The following is a 24,343-nucleotide window of genomic DNA, read 5'->3' on the forward strand; positions in this document are numbered from 1 at the left end:
AGCTGGGAACTCTCTTGCAGGAGATAGCTATGCAGCAAAACTCTAATCTCAATTACAATAAGGAATAACTGCACTGAAATCAGTGGAGTTTACATTTAAACCATCATAACAAAAAGCAGAATCTGACCCATGATATTTAAAAGCTTCAGGGAGCTGTAACCTTAATAATAAATGGATGCTAATAAAAGGCATTACACTGGAGGGCGATTTTTCTAACCAGTTTACAGGCATTAATTATTCTACCATACAACAACCTTTTATTAATGAGTTGCAAAAATTAAATTGGTTCTTCTTTGATTGTTTCCAGGTGACTTGAGGCCTGTTTCTATGCCTACAGAGTTCAGCTGGATAGGGGAGTCAAAAGAACCAAACATGTACAAGAGAGGCAGCCGAGGTGAGTACCTTCTCCACTGCTGTGATCCAAGATTTTTCAATCTGTTCTTTAAAAAAGATGAAAATGTGCATCACAGACACCTGCTGTAATTCTCATGAGTGCAATGGAGAGTACAGAAGAGTCTGTCTACTAACTGTCTTGTTACTTCTGCTTTCCTGAAAATTAAAATAAAATTATGTCAGTTAAGGTGTTTTATTCTCTTTAATTGTAATAAACAATAAAAAAAAAAAAAACCTTTCCAAATGCCCGAGTGACTATATGGCTCAGATAATTGCTAATGGTATATAAAACTTTTAAATATATTCATTCAGTATGATTCCATACCCACATTATACAAACTGGTGTACTTAGAGTCCACTTTGATGAGTATTTTACACCTAGTCATGAAACTGCAACATCAAGGCTCAGTCTGGCAGTCACTGAGTGTTCAAGCTGCCACTGATTTCAGTTTTGGAGTCACAAGGATTCAGGGTTGGGCCTTTGGGAAGAAGGCTGGTGGTAGAAATAGTACCAATAGCTAAAAGAATGTATTTGTCACAATTCAGCTTTGATTGGTGGTGGATAAAACTTGCCAACTGTTCCTCATCTCTCTTAGCTGTTAGTGGTAGGGTGACCAGATGTCCCATTTTTAATGGGACAGTCCAGTTTTTAAGCCCTCCTGCAGATGTCCCGACATTTTCTTAAAAGTGGGCAAATTGTCCCATATTTTCTGCCTCCCCGCCATGAGTACCGGTGGGTCCAGCTGCTGGCTGGATCCCTGCTCACCAGCTGCCCGCCCACCAGCAGTGAGTGGGGCAGTCCAGTGACTGATGATGGGGATGGGTGTGCAGGGTTGGCGGTGAAGCGAAGCTGCAGCGTGCGGGGCTGGGCCGCTCCCCCTGCCAGTCTCTCAGCGAAGCCCCTGCTGCGTGTGGGCTCTCAGTAGGATTGACAACTTTCTAATCGCACAAAACTGAACACCTTTGCCCCGCTCCCTGCCCTGCCCCTTCCCCGAGGCCCACCCCACCCCTTCTCTGAGGCCCCACCCCTGCTCACTCCATCCCCCCTTCGTCGCTCACTCTCCCCCACGCTCACTCACTTTCATCAGGCTGGGGCAGAGGGTTGGGGTGTGGGAGGGGGTGCGGGGCTCCAGGGTAGGGCCAGAAATGAGGGGTTTGGCGTGTGGGAGGGGGCTCAGGGAAGGGACAGGAGGTTGGGGCGTGGGAGGGGGTGAGGGTTATGGGAGGAAGTTTGGGTGCAGGAGGGGGCTCAGGACTGGGACAGAAGGTTGGGGTGTGGGAAGGGGATGTGGGGTGCAGGCTCTGGGAGGGAGTTTGGGTGTGGGAGGGGGTTCTGATCTGGGGCAAGGGGTTGGGGTGCAGGCTCTGGGAGGGAGTTTGGGTGTGGGAGGGAGCTCAGGGCTGAGGCAGAGGGTTGGGGTGCGGGAGGGGATGTGGGGTGCCGGCTCTGGCCAGTTGGTGCTTACCTCAGGCAGCTCCCAGAAGTGGCCAGCATGTTTGGCTCCTAGGCAGAAGGGGCCAGGTGGCTCTGCACGCTGCCCGCACCCACAAGCACAACCCCTGCAGCTCCCATTGGCCGCAGTTCCTGGCCAATGGGAACTGAGGAGCCGGCACTCAGGGCGGGGGCAGCACGTGGAGTCCCCATGGCTGCCCCCCAGCCGGAGGGACATGTTGCTGCTTCTGGGAGCCGCGTGGAGCCGAGTAGGGATGGGAGCCTGCTTTTGCCCCACTGCGCTGCCGACTGGACTTTTAGCAACCCGGTCAGCAGTGCTGACTGTAGCCACCAGGATCCCTTTTCGACTGTGCATTCCAGTTGAAAACCGGAAGCCTGGCAACCCTAGCTCTCAGCCAGCAGGGCCCCGCACCCCATCCCCTTTCTAGCTGGCACTGGCTGCACACTGCGAGCTGCGGCATCTGATGAGTGCCAGGCAGCAGCTGGTTAGGTGTCACCTCTGCTGCCCACCCATTGGCCCCTTATGTGCTCCCCCTCTGGCTTTGCCCCTTTGTCCCCTCCTCAGCCCCGCTGCTCCTCCATATCCCCACAGCGGGTGCGTCCTGCTCCCAGCGCTGAGCAGAGAACCAGCCCCTGGTCGGAGCACTCAGCTCACCAGCAGCTTGGGTTCCTTCCTTCCTCCACTGCCTCTGCCTGGGGTGGCACCTGGGAAAGCCCAAGACCCTCCGGCCCGGGTTGCTGGCCTGGAGTAGCCAAGCACTGCATGTGCCAAAGCCCCACGCTAAGCTCTGAGTGGTGGGGGGAGAAACGATTTCCAGCCTGTTCCCACCCCGAACCTGTAGGCTCCACAGCAGCCCCTTGGGCAGGGGCTTAGCACCCTCTTTGCCCGTCCCCACCCCCACCACCCTGGGTCCTGTCCCCAGGGAGCACGGGGCTGCTCCATCCCCTAGGCACCCTCCCCTGCTGAGCCACCTCCCTGGCCAGGCTCTGTGGCTGCTGAAGGCATGGAGGGCGGAGAGCATGGGACAAGGAGGATCAGTCAGTCGGTCACCCAACCCTCCTCCGCGTGTGAGAGTGGGATACGGGTGGGTGGGTGTGTCACATCTCCCTGTGTGTGTGTCGGGGGGGGGGGTAGCAGTGTGTGTGTCACCCCTCCCTGTGTGAACCCTAAAGCCTTAAAGATAAGAAGGTAAATAAAAATAATCCAACTACACAGTATTTCTGTTTAATGGGGCTCAGTCAACTTGATGTTAATTTGCATATTTGTACTGCATAGTTCTGATTGATTGCCATTGAACTCGCTTGAATACGAGTAATTTTACCAGGCATCCCATATTCAGCAGAGGGAAGTATGGTCACCCTAGTTAGTGCCATATGTGAATTGTACTAGTAGTGTCTCAACATTGTATTGGGAAGCCTGTATGGCTTGTACCTCTGATGTAGCACTATCTCTGAACTGCATTAGTTGGATGCCCATGTTGTTCAACTCTATCTGATCCCAAAATTGCTAACATTATAGTGCTTCTTTGAAAACATTTACAGATACGTATTTGACAAATAAACAAGGAGGCTGTAAAAATCAGTTCTAGTCTTCCAGGTAAATATATTTTAAAACTAATATCTATAGACTTTCACAGGCCTCTAATCTGTTACAAGAAATGTGAAACTTCTACAGAAGACTGACACTATTAATCAGCTTCTTAAAGTATTCCCAAACATATTGAGTACAGTTCTGCTTCACCTTTCTTATGGAGTGTACTGTAAAATGCATTAAAAATAAAACAGGTGTCTAGTATTGTGACCTAATGATATTACCCTGCACTGCCATGTAAGAAAAAAATTAAACTTTCCAGGACTGCTTTCTTATTCACTGGAAGGGCATACAAGTTCTGTGCATACAGCAAACTTGTCCTTGGGCAAAGGAGAGGGAAATACAGGGAAGTGTCTTGCATGGCTCATCAACAACCTCTTTGCATCATTAAGAATCAGTGATAATGTGCTCACCACAGCTCATAAGAACAACCATACTGGCTCAGACCAATGGTCCAACTAGCCCAATACCCCATCCCTGACAGCAGCCAGTACCAGAAACTTCAGAGGGAATAGACAGAACAGGGCAACATCAAGTGATCCATCCCATTGTCCAGTCCAAGCCTCTGGCAGTTGGAGGGTTAAGGACACCCAAAGCATAGGGTTGCGTTCCTGACTATCTTGGCTAACAGCCATTGATGGACCTATCCTTCATGAACTTATCTAATTCTTTTTTGAAGCCAGTTATATTTGTGGCTGTCACAACATCTCTTGGCAACGAGTTCCCAAGTTGACTGCATTGTGTGAAAAATTTCTTCCTTTTGTTTGTGTTAAATATGCTACCTATTAATTTCATCAGGTGACCCCTCAGTCTTATGTTCTGTGAAGGGGTAAATAACACTTCCCTATTCACTTTCTCTGCATCATTCATGATTTTACAGACCTCTATCATATACTCCCTTAGTCATCTTTTATCTAGGCTGAACTTTCCCAGTCTTAATTTCTCCTCACATGGAAGCTGCTCAATACCCCTTATCATCTTCATTGCCCTTCTGTGCATCTTTTTACAATTCTAATATTATTTTTGAGATGGGGCAACCAGAACTGAACACAGTTTTCAAGGTGTAGATGAACCATGGATTTATATAGTGGCATTATGATGTTTTCTGTTTTATTATCTATCCCTTTCCTAATGGTTTCTAACGTGCCAATGCACATTGTGGCTAGTTCTCTGAAAACATATGCTCAATGACTCCAAGATCTCTTTCTTGCGTGGTTACAGCTGTTTAGATTCCATCATTTGTATGTATAGATGGGATTATATTTTCCAATGTGCATTACTTTGCACTTATCAACATTGAATTTAATCTGCCATTGTGTTGCCTAGTCACCCACTTTTGTGAGATCCTTTTGTAACTCTTCACAGTCTACTTTGGACTTAACTATCTTCAATAATTTTGTATCATCTTCAAATTTTTCACCTCATTGCTCAACCCCTTTTCCAGACCATTTATGATCATGTTGAACAGCATAGGTCCCAGTACAGATTCTTGCTATTTACCTCACTCTCTTGTGAAAACTGACCATTTATTCCTATTCTTTGTTTCCTATCTTTTAAGCAGTTACTTTCCTCTTATCCCATGACTGCTTACTTTACTTAAGAACCTTTGGTGATGGACCTTGTCAAAGGCTTTCTCTAAGTATACTATACCCACTGGATCAATCTTGTCCACATGTTTTTGACACCCTCAGGCATTCTAATAGATTGGTGAGGCATGATTTCCCTTTTTAAAAAAAATGTTGACTCTTCCCCAACAAATTGTGTTCGTCTATGTGTTTGATCATTTTGTTCTTTACTATAGTTTCAACCAATTTGCCTGGTACTGAAGTTAGGCATATCGGCCTGTAATTGCTAGGATTGCCTACAGAGCCTTTTTTAAAAATAGGTGTTACATTCGCTTCTCTCCCGTCATCTGGAACAGAGGCTGATTTAACTGATAGGTTACATACCACAATTAGTAGTTCTACAGTTTCATATTTGAGTTCCTTTATAACTCTTGGGTAAATGCCATCTGGTCCTGGTGACTTATTACTTTCAATGTATCAATTTGTTCCAAAACCACCTCAATTGATGTCTCAGTCTAGGACAGTTACTCAGATTTGTCACCTGAAAAAGAACGGTTCAGGTGTGGGAGTCTTCCCAAGATCCTCTGCAGTGAAGATTGATGCAAAGAATTCATTTAACTTCTCCGCAACGGCCTTGTCTTCCTTGAGTGCTCCTTTAGCACCTCAATTATCCAGCTCTTTGCAGTGGGTCTTTGTCTGAATGGCTGGAAGAAAAGAAGTTGTTGATCCTTTAAGGGTTCACTTGGCAAGTGATAGCAGAGGGCGAGGGTGGGGAAAGTTTACACAGAGGAATGGAGTATGGAAGAGCAGGAGAGCAGGAAGCAGCTGGACTTGGGGTGGGGATGTGAGGCACTGCCCTTTCTGCTGATGAAGAGTGAGTGTTGGATTTCTACCCTGTGCCATGCTGGAGAAGCCCTCTTTCACTCAGATCAGCACCCACCTTCCCACTCATAAAATCTGTAAAAGGACCATGTTTCTTCATAACCCCCTATGGACATTATGACAGTAACCCTTCTTTCCTTGGGAGCTGGGAAGGAATTTTTTCCTCACCACACATTAGCTGAGGTGGGGTGTGGTTTGTCACCTTTCCCACAGCAAGTCTGGGACCTGGTGGGGTGGTGCAGAGGGGTTAGGTTATAATGTAAAACTCATGGCAGATGTCCAGGGCAGGTACTCATTATAGAATGGAAACAGTTATCAGGTAAAATGGATTGGAAAAGTATTTGAAGGAGAGCATTTCATGAGGAATAGGGATTCGGGGCTCCTATATCTAGTACAGTGGGGATCCAATCCCATTTCTGTTTTGCTAGTCCCAGCTAAGGGAGCTTAGGAAAGGGGATTCAGGGCTCCTACCTCAAGTGCAGCAGGGGAGCTGACCCCTCTCCTTTTTTCTAGTCTCCCTTTAAAACTCATGCCGAGGAAGTCACAGCAATGGGGTGCCTGCAGCCTGGTTGGGGATGATGTGGAAATTATTACGGAAATGATGATGACCTGCACTGGACAATTTATTGCAGGATATTGCCAAATATATTTTAAGTGAATAAAGTTGTGGCCTAATTAAACCATATCCATCGCCTTCTATCTTTCTTCCGCTGTGTCTGAGGAATATGCTTCAAGTGAAGATCTGTTCAAATCCTCTTTGGCAAGAATGATGGTGATTGTTATGTTGAGCTTCAAAGATTCTTTAAGTCATGAGTGCAGTATAATTATCTAGATAGATAATAAGGAGTCTCTCGGACACAGGATTTCCATTATCATAAATGGAGTTTCTGCATGTAGAGGGCTCACAGGAGTGAGAAGTAGCTGTCTGTAGCTTAATGAAACTCAAGGATATAATTGAAAGCTAATATAAAAAGTTTAAAAATACTTTTTGATAATATTTTTCAATTATATTTAACTTCTTCCATTCCAAAATACAATAATTCCTATTTAACTCTGCAAAACTCTTAATTTTCTGTTCATTCATACTAGACCATGATTTCATACCAGTATTTGAAAAAATTTCCTATTTTATTATAAATATTAACATTTAATTTTATTTATCTAAAATTTTACTTGTTCTGAAATTATAAGTAAAGACGTGATTGAGCTAAAATTATCTGACAAAATACAGCATCCAATCAGATCACTCAAGATTTTCAATCCATATTATTACTGTATATTAGGAGTCTAGTGTTACTTTTCTTAAAATCAATATCAAAACTCCTGTTGACTTCAGTGGAAAGAGGTTAGGACTAGAGCTCTGGGAGGGGAAATGTATTTTCTGTTCCATGGGAAATCCACAATTTCAAAAAAATTTCCATTCCAAAATGGAACAGCAACAACAAAGTTCAAAATATCATTGAAATGAAATTCTGAAAAAAAATCATCTGGGGTTGATCAAAACATTTTGTTAAATAAAATCAAAAATTCATTCCTGTTTTGACCTTTTTATATTTTTTTAAATGTTTTATATAAGTATTTAATTTTGTTTCAAAAAGTCATATCAAAAACATTCTTAAAATGTTGAAATAGGATATGTTGACATTATTGAAATGCTTTGTTTTGTTTTTTAAACAAAATTTTCTCAAAATTGACACATTTTCTAAATGTTTTCATGTTGATAAAAACATCATTTTAAGTTGAAAAACAGTTTAGATGAAAATTTTCTAGTTTGGACCCTCATATTAATCATGTATACTTCAAATAATTTATTAATATGTTGGTAAATAAGAACCCAATCCTTGTGTAGAAGAGCATTGACTTCAGTGGATCTATGTGCATTTGTAAGGCCACTCATGTACAGTAAATAAGATTAACAGACCCCTGATGATAAATTACTTTTAATATATGAATTGACACTTTATTTATTGGTGATCAATTTAACTGTACATAGACAGCACATATTATTGGTGTACAACTGTGGGCATGTAGAGTGAAACCCATCAAAAATCCCCTTTTCTGTAAACTGTACCAATAAAATCATTTGTATTAATAAAAGGGGGGATTTATGGTAGATGACAAATTCAATATGAGTCAACAATGCAGTGATGAGGCAAAAAGCACACCAGCTAAGCATCAGTTGGTGTACCCATTCAGTTTTGGGCACGGTTTTAAAAAACAATGGATAGCAATGAAACTGTCAAAAGATTTGAAAAATAAGACGTGAGGAAAAATTAAGAAATGTGCAATGTTCATTTTAGGGAAAAGAAGATTTAAAGGAAATATGGTAACTTTCTAGAAATATACTCTTTAAAGCAATGCTATGAAGTGGTTAGGGCTATATTAAATTCATTTACAGTGAATCTCAGAGTTACAGACACCTTGGGAATGGAGGTTGTCTGTAACTTTGAAATGTTCGTAACTCTGAACAAATCACAGTTCCGGTAGCCTACCTTTAAGATGCAATACAGGCATAGTACAGTATTTGGTTTTTCTTTGTTGGGTGGTTTTTTTTGGGGGGGGGTGGGGGGGGTCTCTGCTGCTGCCTGATTGGTTACTTCTGGTTTCACATGGTGTCCGGTTGACCGATCAGTCCATAACTGTGGTGTTTGTATCTTTGAGGTTCTCCTGTAATATGGAAAGAACAAGAAGTACTGAGGTTAAATATATGGGGAAGTATTTTCTAACATTGGATAGTGGAAGATATTTTGAAGGGATTTGGTGGATTTTTCATTATAGGAAGCATTCACACTTAGATCAGACATTCGTAGGATTTTTCAATTCAGGTAACTTTAATAATTAAATTCTGCCTTTGGAAGCACAGATTTCATATGCAAAGATTTCAGTGGGAGCGCCATACAAAATAAATTAATTATGCATATTCCAGACATTAATGATACATACATAAACTATTATAGCTGCAGTGCATCAAGGATGATGATTAGGATAGGTAGGCATTATGGAATTCAAGAATTCATGAACTATTTTTGAGTTAGAAAATAGTCTGTGTTTGGAAGACTTTTTACTCATAATTTCGTAATTTAAATCCATGGTTTTCCCCCAAGGACATCAAATTATTTTCTTAATTAAAGGGAAACCTACAGTATGTATTAAGGATAGATACTGCACCACCCAACTCCCCATAAAAAGCTACAGTGGTGTGAGTGGGTGGCCTATATAAACAGATAAATATTATTTTTTGTATTCAGTTATTCTCTCATTTGATTAAGTCCTTACTTTCCTAGGTCCATGTGCCCATGTGTGTTTGGTGTTGTCATTTTGTTTTGGTTTTGGTGGTGGTTTGTGTGGGTTTTTCCCTTGCCAGAGTTTACAAAGCCTCCCAATTTAGAATCATTTATGAGTAATTATTGTTTATATATTGCCATTACACCTAAATCGCACCTAACAGACAAACAAAAGACAGGTTGTTGCCCTGAAGAATTTACAATTTATCTATATATAAAGAGAGGGTTTGCATATATGTTCATGAAAATGGGAACTGCAGGTGCTCTGATAGTTAAATAAGAGATCTGATTTTCACAATCTAAATCTAGATTTGGGGCTTGTTTACACAGTGACATCCAGGAAAAGTAATCTGAATTAACTAGGGGCTTGTCTACACAAACAGTTAGTTCACAGCAAAATGTGGATCTATGCTGTGCTAGCCTGCCATAGACTAACTGTCCATGTGGACCCTACCGGACTGTTAATGCACTTTGATCTAGTCCCTTTCAAAGATGACTAGATCAAAAAGTGTATTAACCAACTGTTAGTGCAGATCAGCAGGGTCCATGTGGAGTCCACAGCAGGACAGTGTGAGGTAGATTCATACCCCGATTTGCCACAAACAAAATATTTGTGTAGACAAATCTTAGAGGTGTGAATTTAAATAGTTAAAACACGTTAAATCCCTGTGTGGACGTTGTTATTCAGAGCTAAAGGGGTCTTAATTTGTCTTATTTTAATTCACTTTGGCAATGAACTAAACTAAATGGAATTAAGGCCACTTCAGTTATGGATGAGGGTGTTCACATAGGGGTTTAATGAGGCTTAACCATAGACATCCCTATGTAGACAAGCCCTTAGTTATTTACATTTAGGCACCCAAATTTGAAAATATTTTCCTTAATATACAATTATTGCTCATTAACTATTTGCACTCTGGTTCGCTGAACCAATTCCTTTTCAACATAATAAGAAATAAACATACAGTGATGGTGCAGATCCAAGGATTCTGGCTGGCTGGGGTGTCGTCATTAATCAGTCAAAGTACAGAAATGGATGGTTTTATGGCTAACACATAGAACTGGAAGTCAGATGATCTGGGTTCTATTCCTAGTTCCTCTGCTGTTTTGTGTGTGTGTGTGTGTTATTTTCAACAGTTCAAGCATATTTGAACCTAAGCCTTGCATGTGACACCTATGATAAGATTAATTTGGAAAAGGCAGCTTTAAAAAACTGCTAGAAACAGTAATTGACCAAGAAGAGTTTTTCCTGATTATGAAATTTTTCTATCTGGGAGGGCCATTGATTCAAACACTTACTCTGGAGGAACTAGGATGGAAGTCTGTGGAAGCCTATAGAATGATTATTTCCTCCATGCACAGTTATTTTAAACTCAGTTACTGTTCTGATTTACTTGTTAACTTTTATTAATTACTGTTGATTCAAGTACAGCAAGCCATACTTTTCCAAAACACTAGAGCTGGCAGGCATTTCACAGGTGAATCTGCATTATGAAACATAAAGAAAACAAAAATATTTAAAATTTCCTGAAAAACAAAATTAAAAAAACAATTCATAGTGACTGACTCTTTTTTCATTGTATATTATAAATTAAAAAATATTGAAATGAAAAGTCATTTCAAAATGGAAAATAGAAACATTCCATTCTCAAGAGGTTGAAATGGAATATTTTGATCTTATCAAAATCCTATTGTCTGTTGTTCTTTATCAAAATCGAAATATTTTTGCAAAACATGTCATTTTTGACCTATTTGCATTTTCCAGCAGAAAAACATTCCATCAGAAAACTTCTGACCAGCTCTACAAAATACCCTTCTCAAAATCTTGTAGTCAAATGTCTTCATGACCAACATTCTAGAATCCGCTAGGCAGGATTTTGGATCTGTCTGCTATACAAACCTGCAAAAGAACCATCAGAGAACCTCATTGCTATGTGATGGCACATTTGCTTTCATTAGAGTATCTGTGGGCATATATTATGCTGTACTCTAAAATGTACTGAAAGAGTTAACTAAATTGCATAGCCAAAAAAATCGAAAAAGACAGGGCTCCAGAATTGTGCAGCCAAGTGCGATAAGGGCTTACAGTTTGAGAAAAACTATTGGAATAGGAGTCTCAGTGGTTCACAGTTTTAATGCACAAAGTCCAGCGTATTTGATAATTCAAAAAAAGTCAAGATTTTTTGAGGCTTTGTGCTGTAAATGAAACAGCAGAATCAATTGCTGTTGTCTCCATCTGTTTCCAGGGGGGAAAGAAACAAGGTAATGTGCACTTGTAGTTACCGTGCCATATAGAACAATGGCTTCATGTGGCCCCCTGTATGCTAGTGAACTCTGACTTAGCAAGGACGGCTTTTCTCAAGAGCAGCAAGCATTTTGGATCAAAGGGCTATGAAAGACTGAGATAATAGCTATGTTCCATTTATCAGGTCTTAGTAAAACATTCTCCAGACAACACCCACGTGAATAAAAGACTGTGGGTTGCAGTCTCCATATGAAATATCATATTGCAACTCCCATTATTACCCTGTTTAAGGTGCGGCTTTATTTTTGCACAGATGTGTGCTTGAGTGGTTAAGTATAAACGTGTAGCCTGATTATATTTTGTGTGTTTGTTTTGTCTTATTCATATTTCTTTTCTTCTTCCTCCAACAACTGACTCGGAGAATTCACTCCTACGATACCTGAGTGATGACAAGATCTTGGTGATCCAAGAAGAGCCTTTGACACAGAAAGACAACAAGAGAGACACAGGCCGCAGGTCAAGGAAAAAGGGCAAAAACACAAGTAGTCCGAACTATCCAATTAGCCCATCTATGTTAACATCTACTGTTAGCGTTAGGCTGGAACCTGGGCAGCAAGATGTCCTGAATTTCTCATTAGCTGAAAGCAACACTGTTCCACTGTACCACGTAAGTTCATAAAAATTTGAAGTTTTAATTCTTTTTTCTTAATACCCATTGGAACTAGGATTGGCACAGCAGAAGTATGATCTTATATCTTACAGTATCATGTTGCATGGCAGGGTTCTACGGTTCATTTTTCACATCCATACCATAAGATACAGAGCTCATCTGAAAACCATCTGGATATTATGAAAAAGTTCAGTCCATAATACAGAGAACACTTGTCCACTATGGGTAGGTCTATATTTGGGACAGCATGTAGACTGCAGACGCTGCTCACCCAACTAGCATGGGTATAAATAGCAGTGTAGAAAGTGAGGCACAGCTTAGGTGAGTATCAGGGCCGGCTCTAGGATTTTTGCCGCCCCAAGCAAAAACAATTTTGGCCGCCCCCTCCGCCCCCCGTTTTTTTCTTACCCCACCCCCAGCCCCACCTCAACTCCGCCCCTTCCCCAAATCCCCAGCCCTGCCTCCTCCCCCCAGGCTCTCAAGCCTAGGAGGGAGGGAGGGGGAGAAGCGGCGCGTGCGCTGCGGCCACTCGGAGTCTCCCCCTCCCTCCCAGGCTCTCAAACCTGGGAGGGAGGGTGAGCAGTGGCACGCGAATCAGCTGTTTCGTGCGCCGCGGCCGCTCGGGATCTCCCCCTCCCTCCCAGGTTTGAGAGCCTGGGAGGGAGGGCGAGCAGCGGCGCGCGAATCAGCTGTTTCGCGCGCCGTGGCGCGTGAGCAGCAGCAGCGGAGGTGAGTTAGGGCGGCCAGGGCACGTTTTTAGGGGCGGCAGGGGCGGCATTCTGGCGCCGGCCATGCCGCCCCTAAAAATGTGCCGCCCCAAGCACCAGCTTGTTTTGCTGGTGCCTAGAGCCGGCCCTGGTGAGTATAGTAGAGAGAGGCCAGTACCCTGCATGGATCTCTGCACACTCAGTAGTGCCTCCCATATCTACTCTAGTTTTAGCAGTGTGGTGTCCTGGTGCAAGAGCCTTTCTATGCCACAGTGAAAGACTCTGGCAAAGGGGAGGCAGTGAAGGAAGTCTGTGACAACAGCTCCCTCACTCAAAGGTCACATTCTCCTGTATCTTGACTATGGTTAGTGAGTTGTAGTTTTAACATGTTAGATGGTGAAGGTAAAGCATAGACGAGAGTCTAGGGTTTCCTTCAACCAGATAACATGAAAAAATATTAATTGCCTTGTCTTCACTAGGATTTTTGCACATTAGTTGACTTCTATCAGTTAGCACGTTAAAAACACACCTTTATTCCTAGTGAAGACAAGGCCAGTGTGACTCACTTGGTGGGATCTCTTCATTTCCAAGTGGATTGGCTCAATCCCAGACTCTGCTCCCAGGACAATTGATGCCGAACCAGGAGATTTTCAGTTTAGTGTGTAATCATTAGGTGAATCCAATAATGGACTTTTTGCAATATCAGAGAATGTAAGCCTCCCCACGTTCTGAGTTTCTGCAGTCTATACAAGGAGCTCATTGCTTGGACCATGAAAGCATCCTCAATCATAGTGGGTAGAGAGGCATGTCCCCTGACATACACGTTACCTATCTTTTGAGGAAGGAAAAATTGGTCAGAGGATCCCTGACACTAATTGCCTACTCAGGTCGTGATTACTCAGTGCTGTTAACCTTGTTGGCTGGGTCCCTTTGAACCTGCTCCAAATTGCAGATCTGCTGTCCTGAGACCCAGTGGTTCAGTCATTCAAGCAAGCTCTTTCTAAAATCTTGGGGTGTAATCATAGCCCTATTAAGTTTAATGGAGAAATTCAAATGTATTTAAATGGTGTCCAGATTTCACCCTGGAATTTAAGTACAAGGAACATATAAATTGTTCTGCTGGATCAGACTGGAAGTCCATCTAGTCCAATATCCTATTAACAACAGTGGCCAGAACCAGAGGCTTCAGAGGAACATATAAGAATTTCAGAGTATGCCCCCCATAATAGATCTCATGCTTATCTTTTGTAGTCAAAGATTGGCTTACTCCCTATAACATGGGGTTTAATATGCCTTCCACAACATTTTTGTTGCTGTTAATTATGGTAACTGTGAATATTCTTGATATTTATATAAATGCCCAGTCTCTTTTCAAATCTTGTTAAATTCCTGGATTTAATGACTTCATGTGGCAATGAGTTCCATGGTCCAATTACACATTGTGTGAAAAAGTATTTCCTTTTATCTGTTTTGAATTTCTCGCCTTTTTATATTATTGACTGTCCCCTTGTTCTTATATTATGGTGCAGGAAGAACAGGGTACTGCTACTTATAGCCCATTTCAGACTGCTTTCCAGCTTAGCAAAACAGGCATTTTTGTTCTTACCTTTTAAATTGAATTTCTGCAGAGTGAGACCAACAATCTCGAAGCCTCAGCCACATAGATATTGCTCAAATTGTGGTGGTTTTTCCCCCGAGTTATTTGATAACTTTATTTGGATCTATATTAAGTAATCAACTGGTTCTTTAGTCAAGCTGTTCTACATGGGAGGAGGCTAGAACCTGAAAAGCCTAACAACTATTTGGGTGGGGCTCCCTGTTGGAGATAAGGAGGGAGAAGCCCATTTCAGATTGGTTAGGCCACTATGCAGAAACTCAGTATTCAAGGTAAAACCAAAATCTCCTTTGTTGTACATGTGTCTGAGAGAGAAATTAGTATATCCAGAGTGGACCACACTCATCACTGATTTAACCTCATTGATATCAGTGAGGATGTACCAGGGAGAAATCTAGCCCTGTGTTAAGTAATGTTGAAAGTGAAGTTACTGTGGCATTATAACTTTTTTTTTTTGTAAAACTATTCTCCCAAAACACTATTTCAGTTAATATATTTTCATTTTATTTAATCTTAACTCCATTACATCTACCTACTTTATCAAATTCCCAATATATTACTCTGAAGTGCTCCAGCAGAGTATTCAGTATTAGTGGACTGTTTTTGTCAGCACAAATAAATACTTTTGCTCACTGAAACTGGGCAAAATGGTTACCTCTGAGACATAATTAAGTTGTTATGCATTGGATTTAGCTTTGTTACACTTCATTAGTCTTGGTAAACAAAAGACATTTAATTCAGACTATAGTGTCTATATGCATGAATATGCAACTCAAAATTATGTTTTTATTTTCCACTGGAACATGTAATTGTAAAAAATGTTTAGAACCAGAGTGCAAATGGCTTTTGTTTTTATTTTGTTTTGTTTTTTTGGGGGGGGAGGAGGGGGGATGGTTACCACTTCTGCTCAGATGCAAAATTGACCAGGATATTTTCGAGTAATAAAAAACAGTTATGCTGCTTTTGATGTTTGCAAACAGCTATTTCTACCTGGAAAAAAATGACATCAAGGCCTGACCATATGTGCTTGGGCCCAAAGAAAATAATATGAAAGCTTTTCTAGAAGGCTTTGTATTGTGATGTTCAACCATTCACTGGGATTCCACCATATTCATTGTATACATTTCCATCTACCTCATAGCTTAGTGGAAGACTTTCACTATAGAATCATTGAAATGTAGGGCTGGAAGGAACCTTGAGATGTCATCTAGTCCATCCCCCCCATGATGAGGCAGGACTAAGTATACCTAGACCAGTGGTTCTCAACCTACTTATCATTGTGGGCCACATATGCGCCCCCCCAACACACAGACCCCTATGCCCAGCACCCGCCCCAACCCAGAAACCCCTCCACAGAGTGGGGCCAGGAGCGGACCCCAGTGCAGGGCTGGGCAGCAGGGCAGCCCCAGGCCCCACCACACGGCAAGGCAGAGCAGCCCCAGGCCCCACCACATGGCAAGGCAGAGCAGCCCCAGCAGCCCCGGGCCCCACCACGCCGGGCTGCCGTGGCGGCCCGGACCCCAGCCATGCGAGCCCTGCGGCCTTTAGCACACAGCTGAGAACCGCTGACCTAGACTGTCCTTGACAGGTGTTTGTCCAACATGTTCTTTAAAACCTCAACTGACAAGGGTTCCACACCTTTCTTGGTAATTTATTTCTGTACTTTTCTATCCTTAACGTTAGAAAGTTTTCCTAATATTGAATCTAAATTTCCCTTGATGCAGATTAAGCTGATTACTTTCCCCAGTGGACATGGAGAACAACAGATCCAGGATCAGATTCACACGCAGGAATTGGATCCAGTAATGTTACCCAAAGTTCAACAAACTTCCCTGAAGCAGGGTTTTCCACCTTAGATGGACACTCCAAGACCTTTTATGCAACAGGCATATGATATGATGCTGGACTGGAGCAATTGGCAGGACTGGCACATGCCACTTTGGGTGCCTTGGTCATACTGACCAATTCCCACTTATCCTTGCCCTATAAGAAAGTCTGATTGTTTGGTTCCAGATCAAGGACAGCCTAAACCTGTGAATCTGAGGTGATTGGGTCCTATACAATCAGAACCAATACATACAGAACATTCTTGTAACTTAGTACAAGATACACTTTTGGAAGAAGAGGGAGATACATCTCCTCCAGTTGAATTTAAAAAACAAGCAATTGAATTAGATAGTGGTTCATCTTTGGCCAAGAATGTAGGAGAGTCTTCTTCAGAAAATGCTATTCAGTTCCATGAACTAGTAGACAGAATAGTGTCAATTTTTAAATAACCATCCTGGTTTTCAAAATATTAGGTTTTACTACAAGAAATAAAATATCTTTGCCAATATTAGAAGGGCTTCAACAACCAGCAAAAACAATCTGGTCCAATCCATCTTCATGTCAGCCAAAAAAGGCTGACAAATTATATCAGATTCCATAAGCAGGGTTTTCTTGTTTTCATGTTCACCTCCCTCTGATTCACTTGTTGTGGTACCAGTGCTACAAAGATCGAAGTCCAGGTCTCTTACACTCCACTTCAAATGAAAGAGAAGGAAAAAAGTGAACACTTTTTAGGAAGAAATTTTTCTTCAGCTTCCTTGAATATGAGAGTGGCCAGTTACCAAGCTAGATATCAATTTCTACTTTGGGAAAAGATTTCACTTTTCACTAAAAACCTCCCAGAATTTAAAAGAAAATGAATGGCTGCCCTTATAAAAGAAGTCCAAAATGCTGCTAAACATGAACTTGAGGGCATTTTTTGGCATTTCAGATACTGCATCCAGATCTATTGCTTCATGAGTAGCTCTCCATAGACATGTGTGGCTAAGATCATCGTCATTACCTGTGGAGACAAAATCTAAAATAGAGGGTCTTCCCTTTGAAGGAGATGTACTCTTCATTGCTAGCACTGATGAAGTTTTAGAGAAAATGAAAGAGACATGTTTGATGGCTAGATCTTTGGTTTATGTCAACCTTTTAGAAGAAAGACATCAATGCTTATGTTCAGATATCATAGACAGTACTACCTGCCTCCTCCTTCTTTGTCATCATATTTTACACAAATAAGGCAGCAACACTGGCAGCAACAATACCAACAATAATTGTCTCAGGCTAGGAAAAAGGCCTATAAACATTGAAGGGGCGGTAAAAATTCTTCAGGTATATCCTCATTACCCAGCGTCAGACCAAAGGTTTGACATACCAGTCGAGAGCTTTGAAGCAGTCTTAGAAAATTCTATCTGTATCTTTAGAGACCATTTGTCTCATATTTACAATGTGTGGGAAACAGTTACCTCAGATAGATGCATTTTAGACACAAAGAAGAAAGATTATACCATTCAGTTTGAATCCCTTCCTCCAAACAATCCCCTTCCCCCCTCCTTTATCAGAGACCATTCTCACAAGAAGGTACCCAGAGAAAAATAAAAGCTCTATTACCAGCAGCAGCAATAGAGGAATTCCCAGTAAGTTCCCAAAACAGGACCGCAGCCCCCCTATCAGCTCCCCACTCCCCTAAGCTCCCTGTGCTGCAGCCGCCCAGCAGGCTAGCAATTACAGGCTATCAATTGCAGGCAGTTCAGCTGTCCCTCCCCCCACTGCCATGTGCTGCTCCTGCCCTCTGCCTTGGAGCTGCTCCCAGAGACTCCTGCTTGCTGTGCAGGGCGGTAAGGGGGGGGGCTAATGTCAGGGTGTCCCCCTCCCCCCTGCTCCTGCACCCCGCTTACCCCTTCTCCATATAGAGCAGGGAGGGGACACGGACGGAGAGAGACATAGAGAGCTTGGGGCAGCAGCTGCTGTCTCAACTTCCTGATCCACTTAAAAAGACAATGCACTTAAGAGTGGGTCAGCTTACTTAAAGGGGTAGTGTGCATCTCTCTCTCTCTCTTTCCCACACACAAGGTGTGTGTCTGTCTCTGTCTGCTATGCTGTCTCCCCTCCCTCGTGTTCGTGCTGCCTTGTGTGAGAGGCTACATTAACAACAATGTGTTAACCCTTGAGGACTCAGCGGAGTGCTAGATCATCATTTAGCAGCAAGGCATTCCCTGGGAAATATCCCTCCCTCTTCCACCCTCTAACTTCACGACCTCAACCAAGCTTCACAATCATCATAGCTGTGAACAGTATTAAATTGTTTGTTTAAAACGTATACTGTGTGTATATCTATATAATATATAGTTTTTTATCTGGTGCAAAAATTTCCCTGGAACCTAACCCCCCCCACCCCCATTTACATTAATTCTTATGGGGAAATTGGATTCGCTTAACATCGTTTCGCTTAAAGTCGTATTTTTCAGGAACATAACTACAGCATTAAGCGAGGAGTTACTGTACTCATTATTTTCTAATCCCAAAGGATGGAGGACTCAGACCACTTCTGAGTCTTAGAAGACTGAATAGATACATCAGAAAGTTTCAGTTCAGAATGCTAATCTTTGCAATCAATTATCCCTTTCCTTTCTACTCTAGTTTGGCTTGCTGCTCTCGATCTCAAGGATGTGTACTTCCTTATTTCTACAAGACCTTCTCATCACAAATATCTTTGTTTTACACTTGGTCAATATCATTTCCAATACAGAGTGTTGCCATTTGACCTCTCCACTGTACCCAGAGTCTTTACCAATGCCTGTCTCTTGTAGCAGCATATCTGAGGAGACAAGGAATTTTCATTTTCCCATACTTAGATGACTGGATTCTAAAGACTTCCTCTGAAGAGGAATTGAAAAGTCTCACTCAAATTACTGATTTTCTGTTTGAGAAACTGTCTTCTAATAGATGAAAAGAAGTCTCTTCTATCTCATTCTCAAAAAATCCCCTTCATTGGGGAATTCTCAATTGGGAAAAAAAGGAAAGATTTCCTCCCAGAGGAAAGGTTCATGAAGCTACACAACAATATTCAGAAACTACTTCATGAACCCTCTCAACAACTTGATTCTACTAGGTCTCATGGCCTCAGCAATGTATATGATAACCTATGCCAGGTTCAAAATGAGGCTGCTTCAACATTGGGTTTCAAGAAATCTCAAAGCCAGCCTGGGAAGTGTGTTAAAGATATTCACTATTCTGAGAAAAATATGAATATCTCTAAGGTGGTGGCTCAAACCAGAGAATGTTGTCAAAGAAGCTTTTTCAACCCTGTTTATCTCTTACTGTGTCAAACTCTTCCAGAATGGGCTAGTGAGCACATCTAAAAACAGTTTTTCATTTGGAGCCTTTGGAGGCACCAAGAATCCCTTCTTCATATAAATGTGTTAGAACTGAAAGCTATTAATCTTCCTATCCTTCCTTCCACATTTACAGAATTCAAGTAGCAACAGACACTATGTCTGTAATGTACTACATAAACAAACAATGTGGAGTTCAGTCACCTCAGCTCTGCAAGGAGGTGATAAAACTTTGGAACTGCTGTATCTTATATAACATTGGATTGTTTAGAGCATGGATCAGATGAGCAGGGATGCTCACAGATACACAAGTGGTCTCCAAAACATTTGGTGATTCAGTACTTTTTTAGCTGTAGGTCTTTCTGGCCATAGACCTGTTTTGCAGTCAGGTTCAATACCAAGTGCCCCCAATTTTGTTCAAGATGTGTTCCTCCTCAGTTGGAGAGGGGCCTAATGTATGCCTTTCCTCCATTCCCACTAATATTAAAGGTAGTTAAGAAAACAAAACAGGACTTGGCCAAGATGATCGTACTTGATTCTGTGTGGCCAAAATAGCATTGGTACACCACTCTACTCCTATCCAAGGGAATATTCAAGTTGCTTCCAGTGAAAATTAATTAGTTTCCCAACAGGAAGGGAAGGTCTTTTACCCAGAACCCCAATCATTTCACCTAGTGGTTTGGGCGATAGAAATTTTACAGATTTAGAAAATTCTTGTTCTGTTAAGGCGCAACATGTTTTAATTCTAGGAAGCAGACCACTAGAAAATGTTATATCTTGAAGTGGAAAAAAATGTTATTTGGGTGTCTAATAAGGGCGTTGTCCCAGTCTTGGCTTCTATTCATTACACTTTAAAATATTTATTGCACTTAAAAACTATGGGTTTGCCTGTCTCCTCACTTAAGGTCCATTTAGCAGTGATAGCTTTTCATATTCATATTGACAGTAAATCTATTTTCTCACACTCTTTAGTCAAAAGATTTTTTAAAAGTTTATTGAATTTGTACCCGCCAGGATGAAACCCAGTTCCTTTAAATTTGTCTCCTCCCTTTGAACCTCTCTGAGTGTTCCTGGTTTCATCTTTCTATAAAGATAGCATACATTCTAGCAGTCATATCTGCTAGAAGGATTAGTGAACTACACACTCTCATGGCCACTCCCCCCTCCCCGTACTGTTTTTATAGGACAGAGGTCTTTGGGCCTCACTCCAGATTCCTTTCTAAAGTAATTTTGGACTTTCACGTAAATCAGTGTATTAATTTATCAGTATTTTTACCCAAACCCATGCACATAAGGGTGAATCCAAGTTACCCAGCTGTATCCATAATGGACCAAAGCAGAATCCCAGAAACAATTCCAAACTTTTTGGAGTTTGAAATTCAGATTTAGTGGCTCAGGAATTTGCCTTGTTATAACCAGTGCTGTAGTGGTCCTCCTGCCTTACCATAATGATGGTATTTTGATCTATTCTCCTTTTCACAGTTTTTGACAATCTTTAGGTTATATAGCTCCTGTCTCTTTCTTCCTGCCCAATCCCTGAAATGGAGCTGGTTGGTACTGTAACCAGTATTACTGGTTGGTACATTAGCAACTCCCTTTCCCAGCAGCACAGTCCCATGAATGGTAGTGTGGTAGGGTGACCAGACAGCAAGTGTGAAAAATCGGGACAGGGGGTGGGGGATAATAGGAGCCTATATAAGAAAAAGACCCAAAAATCAGGACTGTCCCTATAAAATCGGGACATCTGGTCACCCTACAGTGTGGTAGGGAATTACATGAGTTTTATCTGAATTTGAGGGGAAATAATTAAGTGGTGATGACTTGTTTGAAAAGTTTGCAAGCCATACAAACCCTTTAAAGCAACCAGGGCTGAGTCAGTAAGAACCCTTGAAATATGCTGTGTTCTTGAGTCATTTATTCTTAGATACAAATACCAGAATGTTCCCAAACAGAGAGCTCTCTTATATAATGTTTTGTATTAGCAGGTGTGTGTTTGTACTACTGCAATCTGCTCAGTGGGATCAGAACCGTGTATCTATGTGACACAGGCCCAGTCATACTTCTAGATAAAAGCTTATGGCTTTAGGGGTCAGTGTTTATGGAGCAGGGAGGAGTTCTGGATTTCATTCCACTTTGAAGTTCCTTGTGTCCATAGTGTACAGGAAAGTGACAACCATGTTATGGGTTTAAATTAGATTCTTATTATTTGAAAATAGATTTTTATGATTTAATATATCAATAGGCATGTACTGGAAAAAGTCATATGCAGGCTGGTACATTATACTAGATCTGGAAGGTTTTAAGAAAAGCTGTCACGTACAGCAAGTCATTTTAAGTGAATGACCACTAGAAAGCCTTCATATTCCAGCTGAGTTTCTTTTATTCCTTCCTCTGCCTCTTTATAGTTTGGCCTTTTGGAAATCCCTGTTTTCATTACATTCATAGTGAGAAATGTTCTGTAGTTAACCAAAGCTGGGCAATAGTATATTAAGAAAATACACTGAGTAAATAAGTTTACAGCAGTTGGTTAGAAGCAACTGTGCACTGCATTTGGAAGCCACAGTTTCCTAAGTTACACAGGTTAAAAGTTTAAAAAGGCAATTTAGCAGTGGATATAGAAATCCAAGAGTAAATTCATTTTCACAGTATAAGGTTGTGATTTGATACAGCTTGAAACCATGCACAAATAACTACTTGTCACTAGTATGCATGATAGTCATCTTGTGTTTATTCAAACCTAAAGGGACTACATCATTTTATAATCCTGCCACACTGTGTCACCCAAACTGTTTCATATATAATCTTACCAATTACTGTAATAAAAGGGAAAGCATCCACTGGTTATAAAATGATTATTTGCTAATGGCCTGTAACACTATATAGCAAGTTATAGTGTTAGATGGTTACAATGGAATATTCTTTTACTTCTAGGGCCAGAACAATCATACGTACAGTAAAATGTCCATTTTCAGTATCATAAAATTTTTGCTGATTAACTAGCTGTCATTTTTATAGCATGCAGAACTAAGAACTCCTGTGGCTTGGTCCCTGCAGCCTGGTCTACACTAAAAATTAGGTCAATCCAACTACATTGCTCAGAGGTGTGAAAAATCCACACACCCCAAGTGACGTAGTTAAGGTGATCTAACCCCCCCCCCCAATGTAGACAGCACTAGGTCGGTGGAAGAATTCTTCCATTGAGTTAGCTACTACCTCTCAGGGAGGTGGATTACTAGAGCCCTGCACGGATAAAAATTTATATCTGGGGATGCAGATATCTGCGGATATAAATCGGTATCCATGGAACCGCCGGGCTCTCCCGGGAACCACAGGGTTGAAAGGAGCAGAACATGGGGCCGCCGCTCCCAGGAGCCAGCGCCCCGTGCCGGCAGCTCTTCCGGTGTGGCTGTATCGCCTGCAGCCCTGCTCCCATCCCTTCCACGCAGCTGTCTGCATCTCTTGACTGGGGCATGAGTGCCGCTTGAACACAAGAGTGCAACCAGGGACACGGTCTGCTCCTCTTGCCACTGCACTTCCTGGGAGAGCCCTGCGGTTCCACGGAAACTGATTTATATCTGCGGATATCTGCATCCGCGGATATACACTTGTATCCGTGCGGGGCTCTGTGGATTACCTATACCAATGGGAGAACCTCTCCCATCAGCGTAGGTAGTGTGTACACTGAAGCGCTACAGTGGCATGGCTGCAGCTTGTTGCTGTAGCATTTCAAATGCGGACAATGGCATGAAATTTATGTCAGACATGGAATTCTGTCACACCTGCTTGGATTCACTATGTGTGAAAACTATTCATTCACTCTATCCTGGCCACCTTAAAAGCTTTCAATGGTTTTATTTTACAGTTATTTAAAAAAAAAAATTAGAATGGTAACAAAATTATTTTGCTGTGACTGACATTTTGGATTCATTCCACCTAAGGTGTGAGTCCTTTGAAGGCGTTGATAGCTTTACAAGTCCTGATTTGCATTCTAAAGCATATTTGACATTTCCAAAGCTCACATACTTTTTCAACACAAAACATTTTTACATATTTAAAAAAGACATGGGGATTCACTCCTTGAGTAAAAAACGGTGGCCTGCACTTTGTACTGCATGGCTAGAACAATTTTAAATTAATAAGATGATAAGATAAAGTTTTGTCAACTGTGAGGTAGAATGGGGTGGAAGAAATTGAGGAAATTACAGGCAATCATACTACATATAGCGCTCAGGTCTATTCATAAGAATCACAGTAAGAACATAAGAATGGCCATAATGGGCCATTTAGCCCAGTATCCTATCCTGTCTTCTGACAGTCGTCAATGCCAGATGCCCCAGAGGGAATGAACAGAACAGGTAATCACGAAGTGATCCATCCCGTCACCCATTCCCAGCTTCTGGCAAACAGAGGCTAGGGACACCATCCCTGGCCATCCTGGCTAATAGCCACTGTTGGACCTATCCTCCATGAACTTATCTAGTTGTTTTTTTAACCCTGTTATAGTCTTGACCTTCACAACATCGTCTGGCAAGGAATTCCACAGGTTGACTGTGCATTGTGTGAAAAAATACTTCCTTTTGTTAGTTTTAAACCTGCTGCCTATTAATTCCATTTGGTGACCCCTAGTTCTTGTTATTTACTCCTTCTCATAGCACACTTCCTTTTTTACTTTTCCCACACTGGTCATGATTTTATAGACCTCTATCATATCCCCCTTTAGTCATCTCTTTTCCAAGCTGAAAAGTCCCAGTCTTATTAATCTATCCTCATATGGCAGCATTCCGTACC

General features: G+C 41.8%; 1 protein-coding gene across 5 annotated transcripts in view; it reads left to right on the top strand.

Moving 5' to 3' along the window:
• Nucleotides 1-24,343, top strand: part of LOC135883552 (connector enhancer of kinase suppressor of ras 2-like) — a 569,301-nt gene that overhangs the window by 406,427 nt on the left and 138,531 nt on the right. For 3 of the 5 annotated variants that reach the window (XM_065410741.1, XM_065410742.1, XM_065410744.1), the window contains 3 exons: nucleotides 308-394; nucleotides 6,063-6,067; nucleotides 11,835-12,080. In XM_065410741.1, coding sequence (XP_065266813.1) covers nucleotides 308-394; nucleotides 6,063-6,067; nucleotides 11,835-12,080 — 338 coding nt within the window. The remainder of the gene's footprint in view (nucleotides 1-307; nucleotides 395-6,062; nucleotides 6,068-11,834; nucleotides 12,081-24,343) is intronic. The other 2 variants (XM_065410743.1, XM_065410745.1) reach the window with 1 other exon arrangement.

The sequence above is a fragment of the Emys orbicularis genome, chromosome 9 (assembly GCF_028017835.1).
Source record: "Emys orbicularis isolate rEmyOrb1 chromosome 9, rEmyOrb1.hap1, whole genome shotgun sequence".
Lineage (NCBI taxonomy): Eukaryota > Metazoa > Chordata > Testudines > Emydidae > Emys > Emys orbicularis.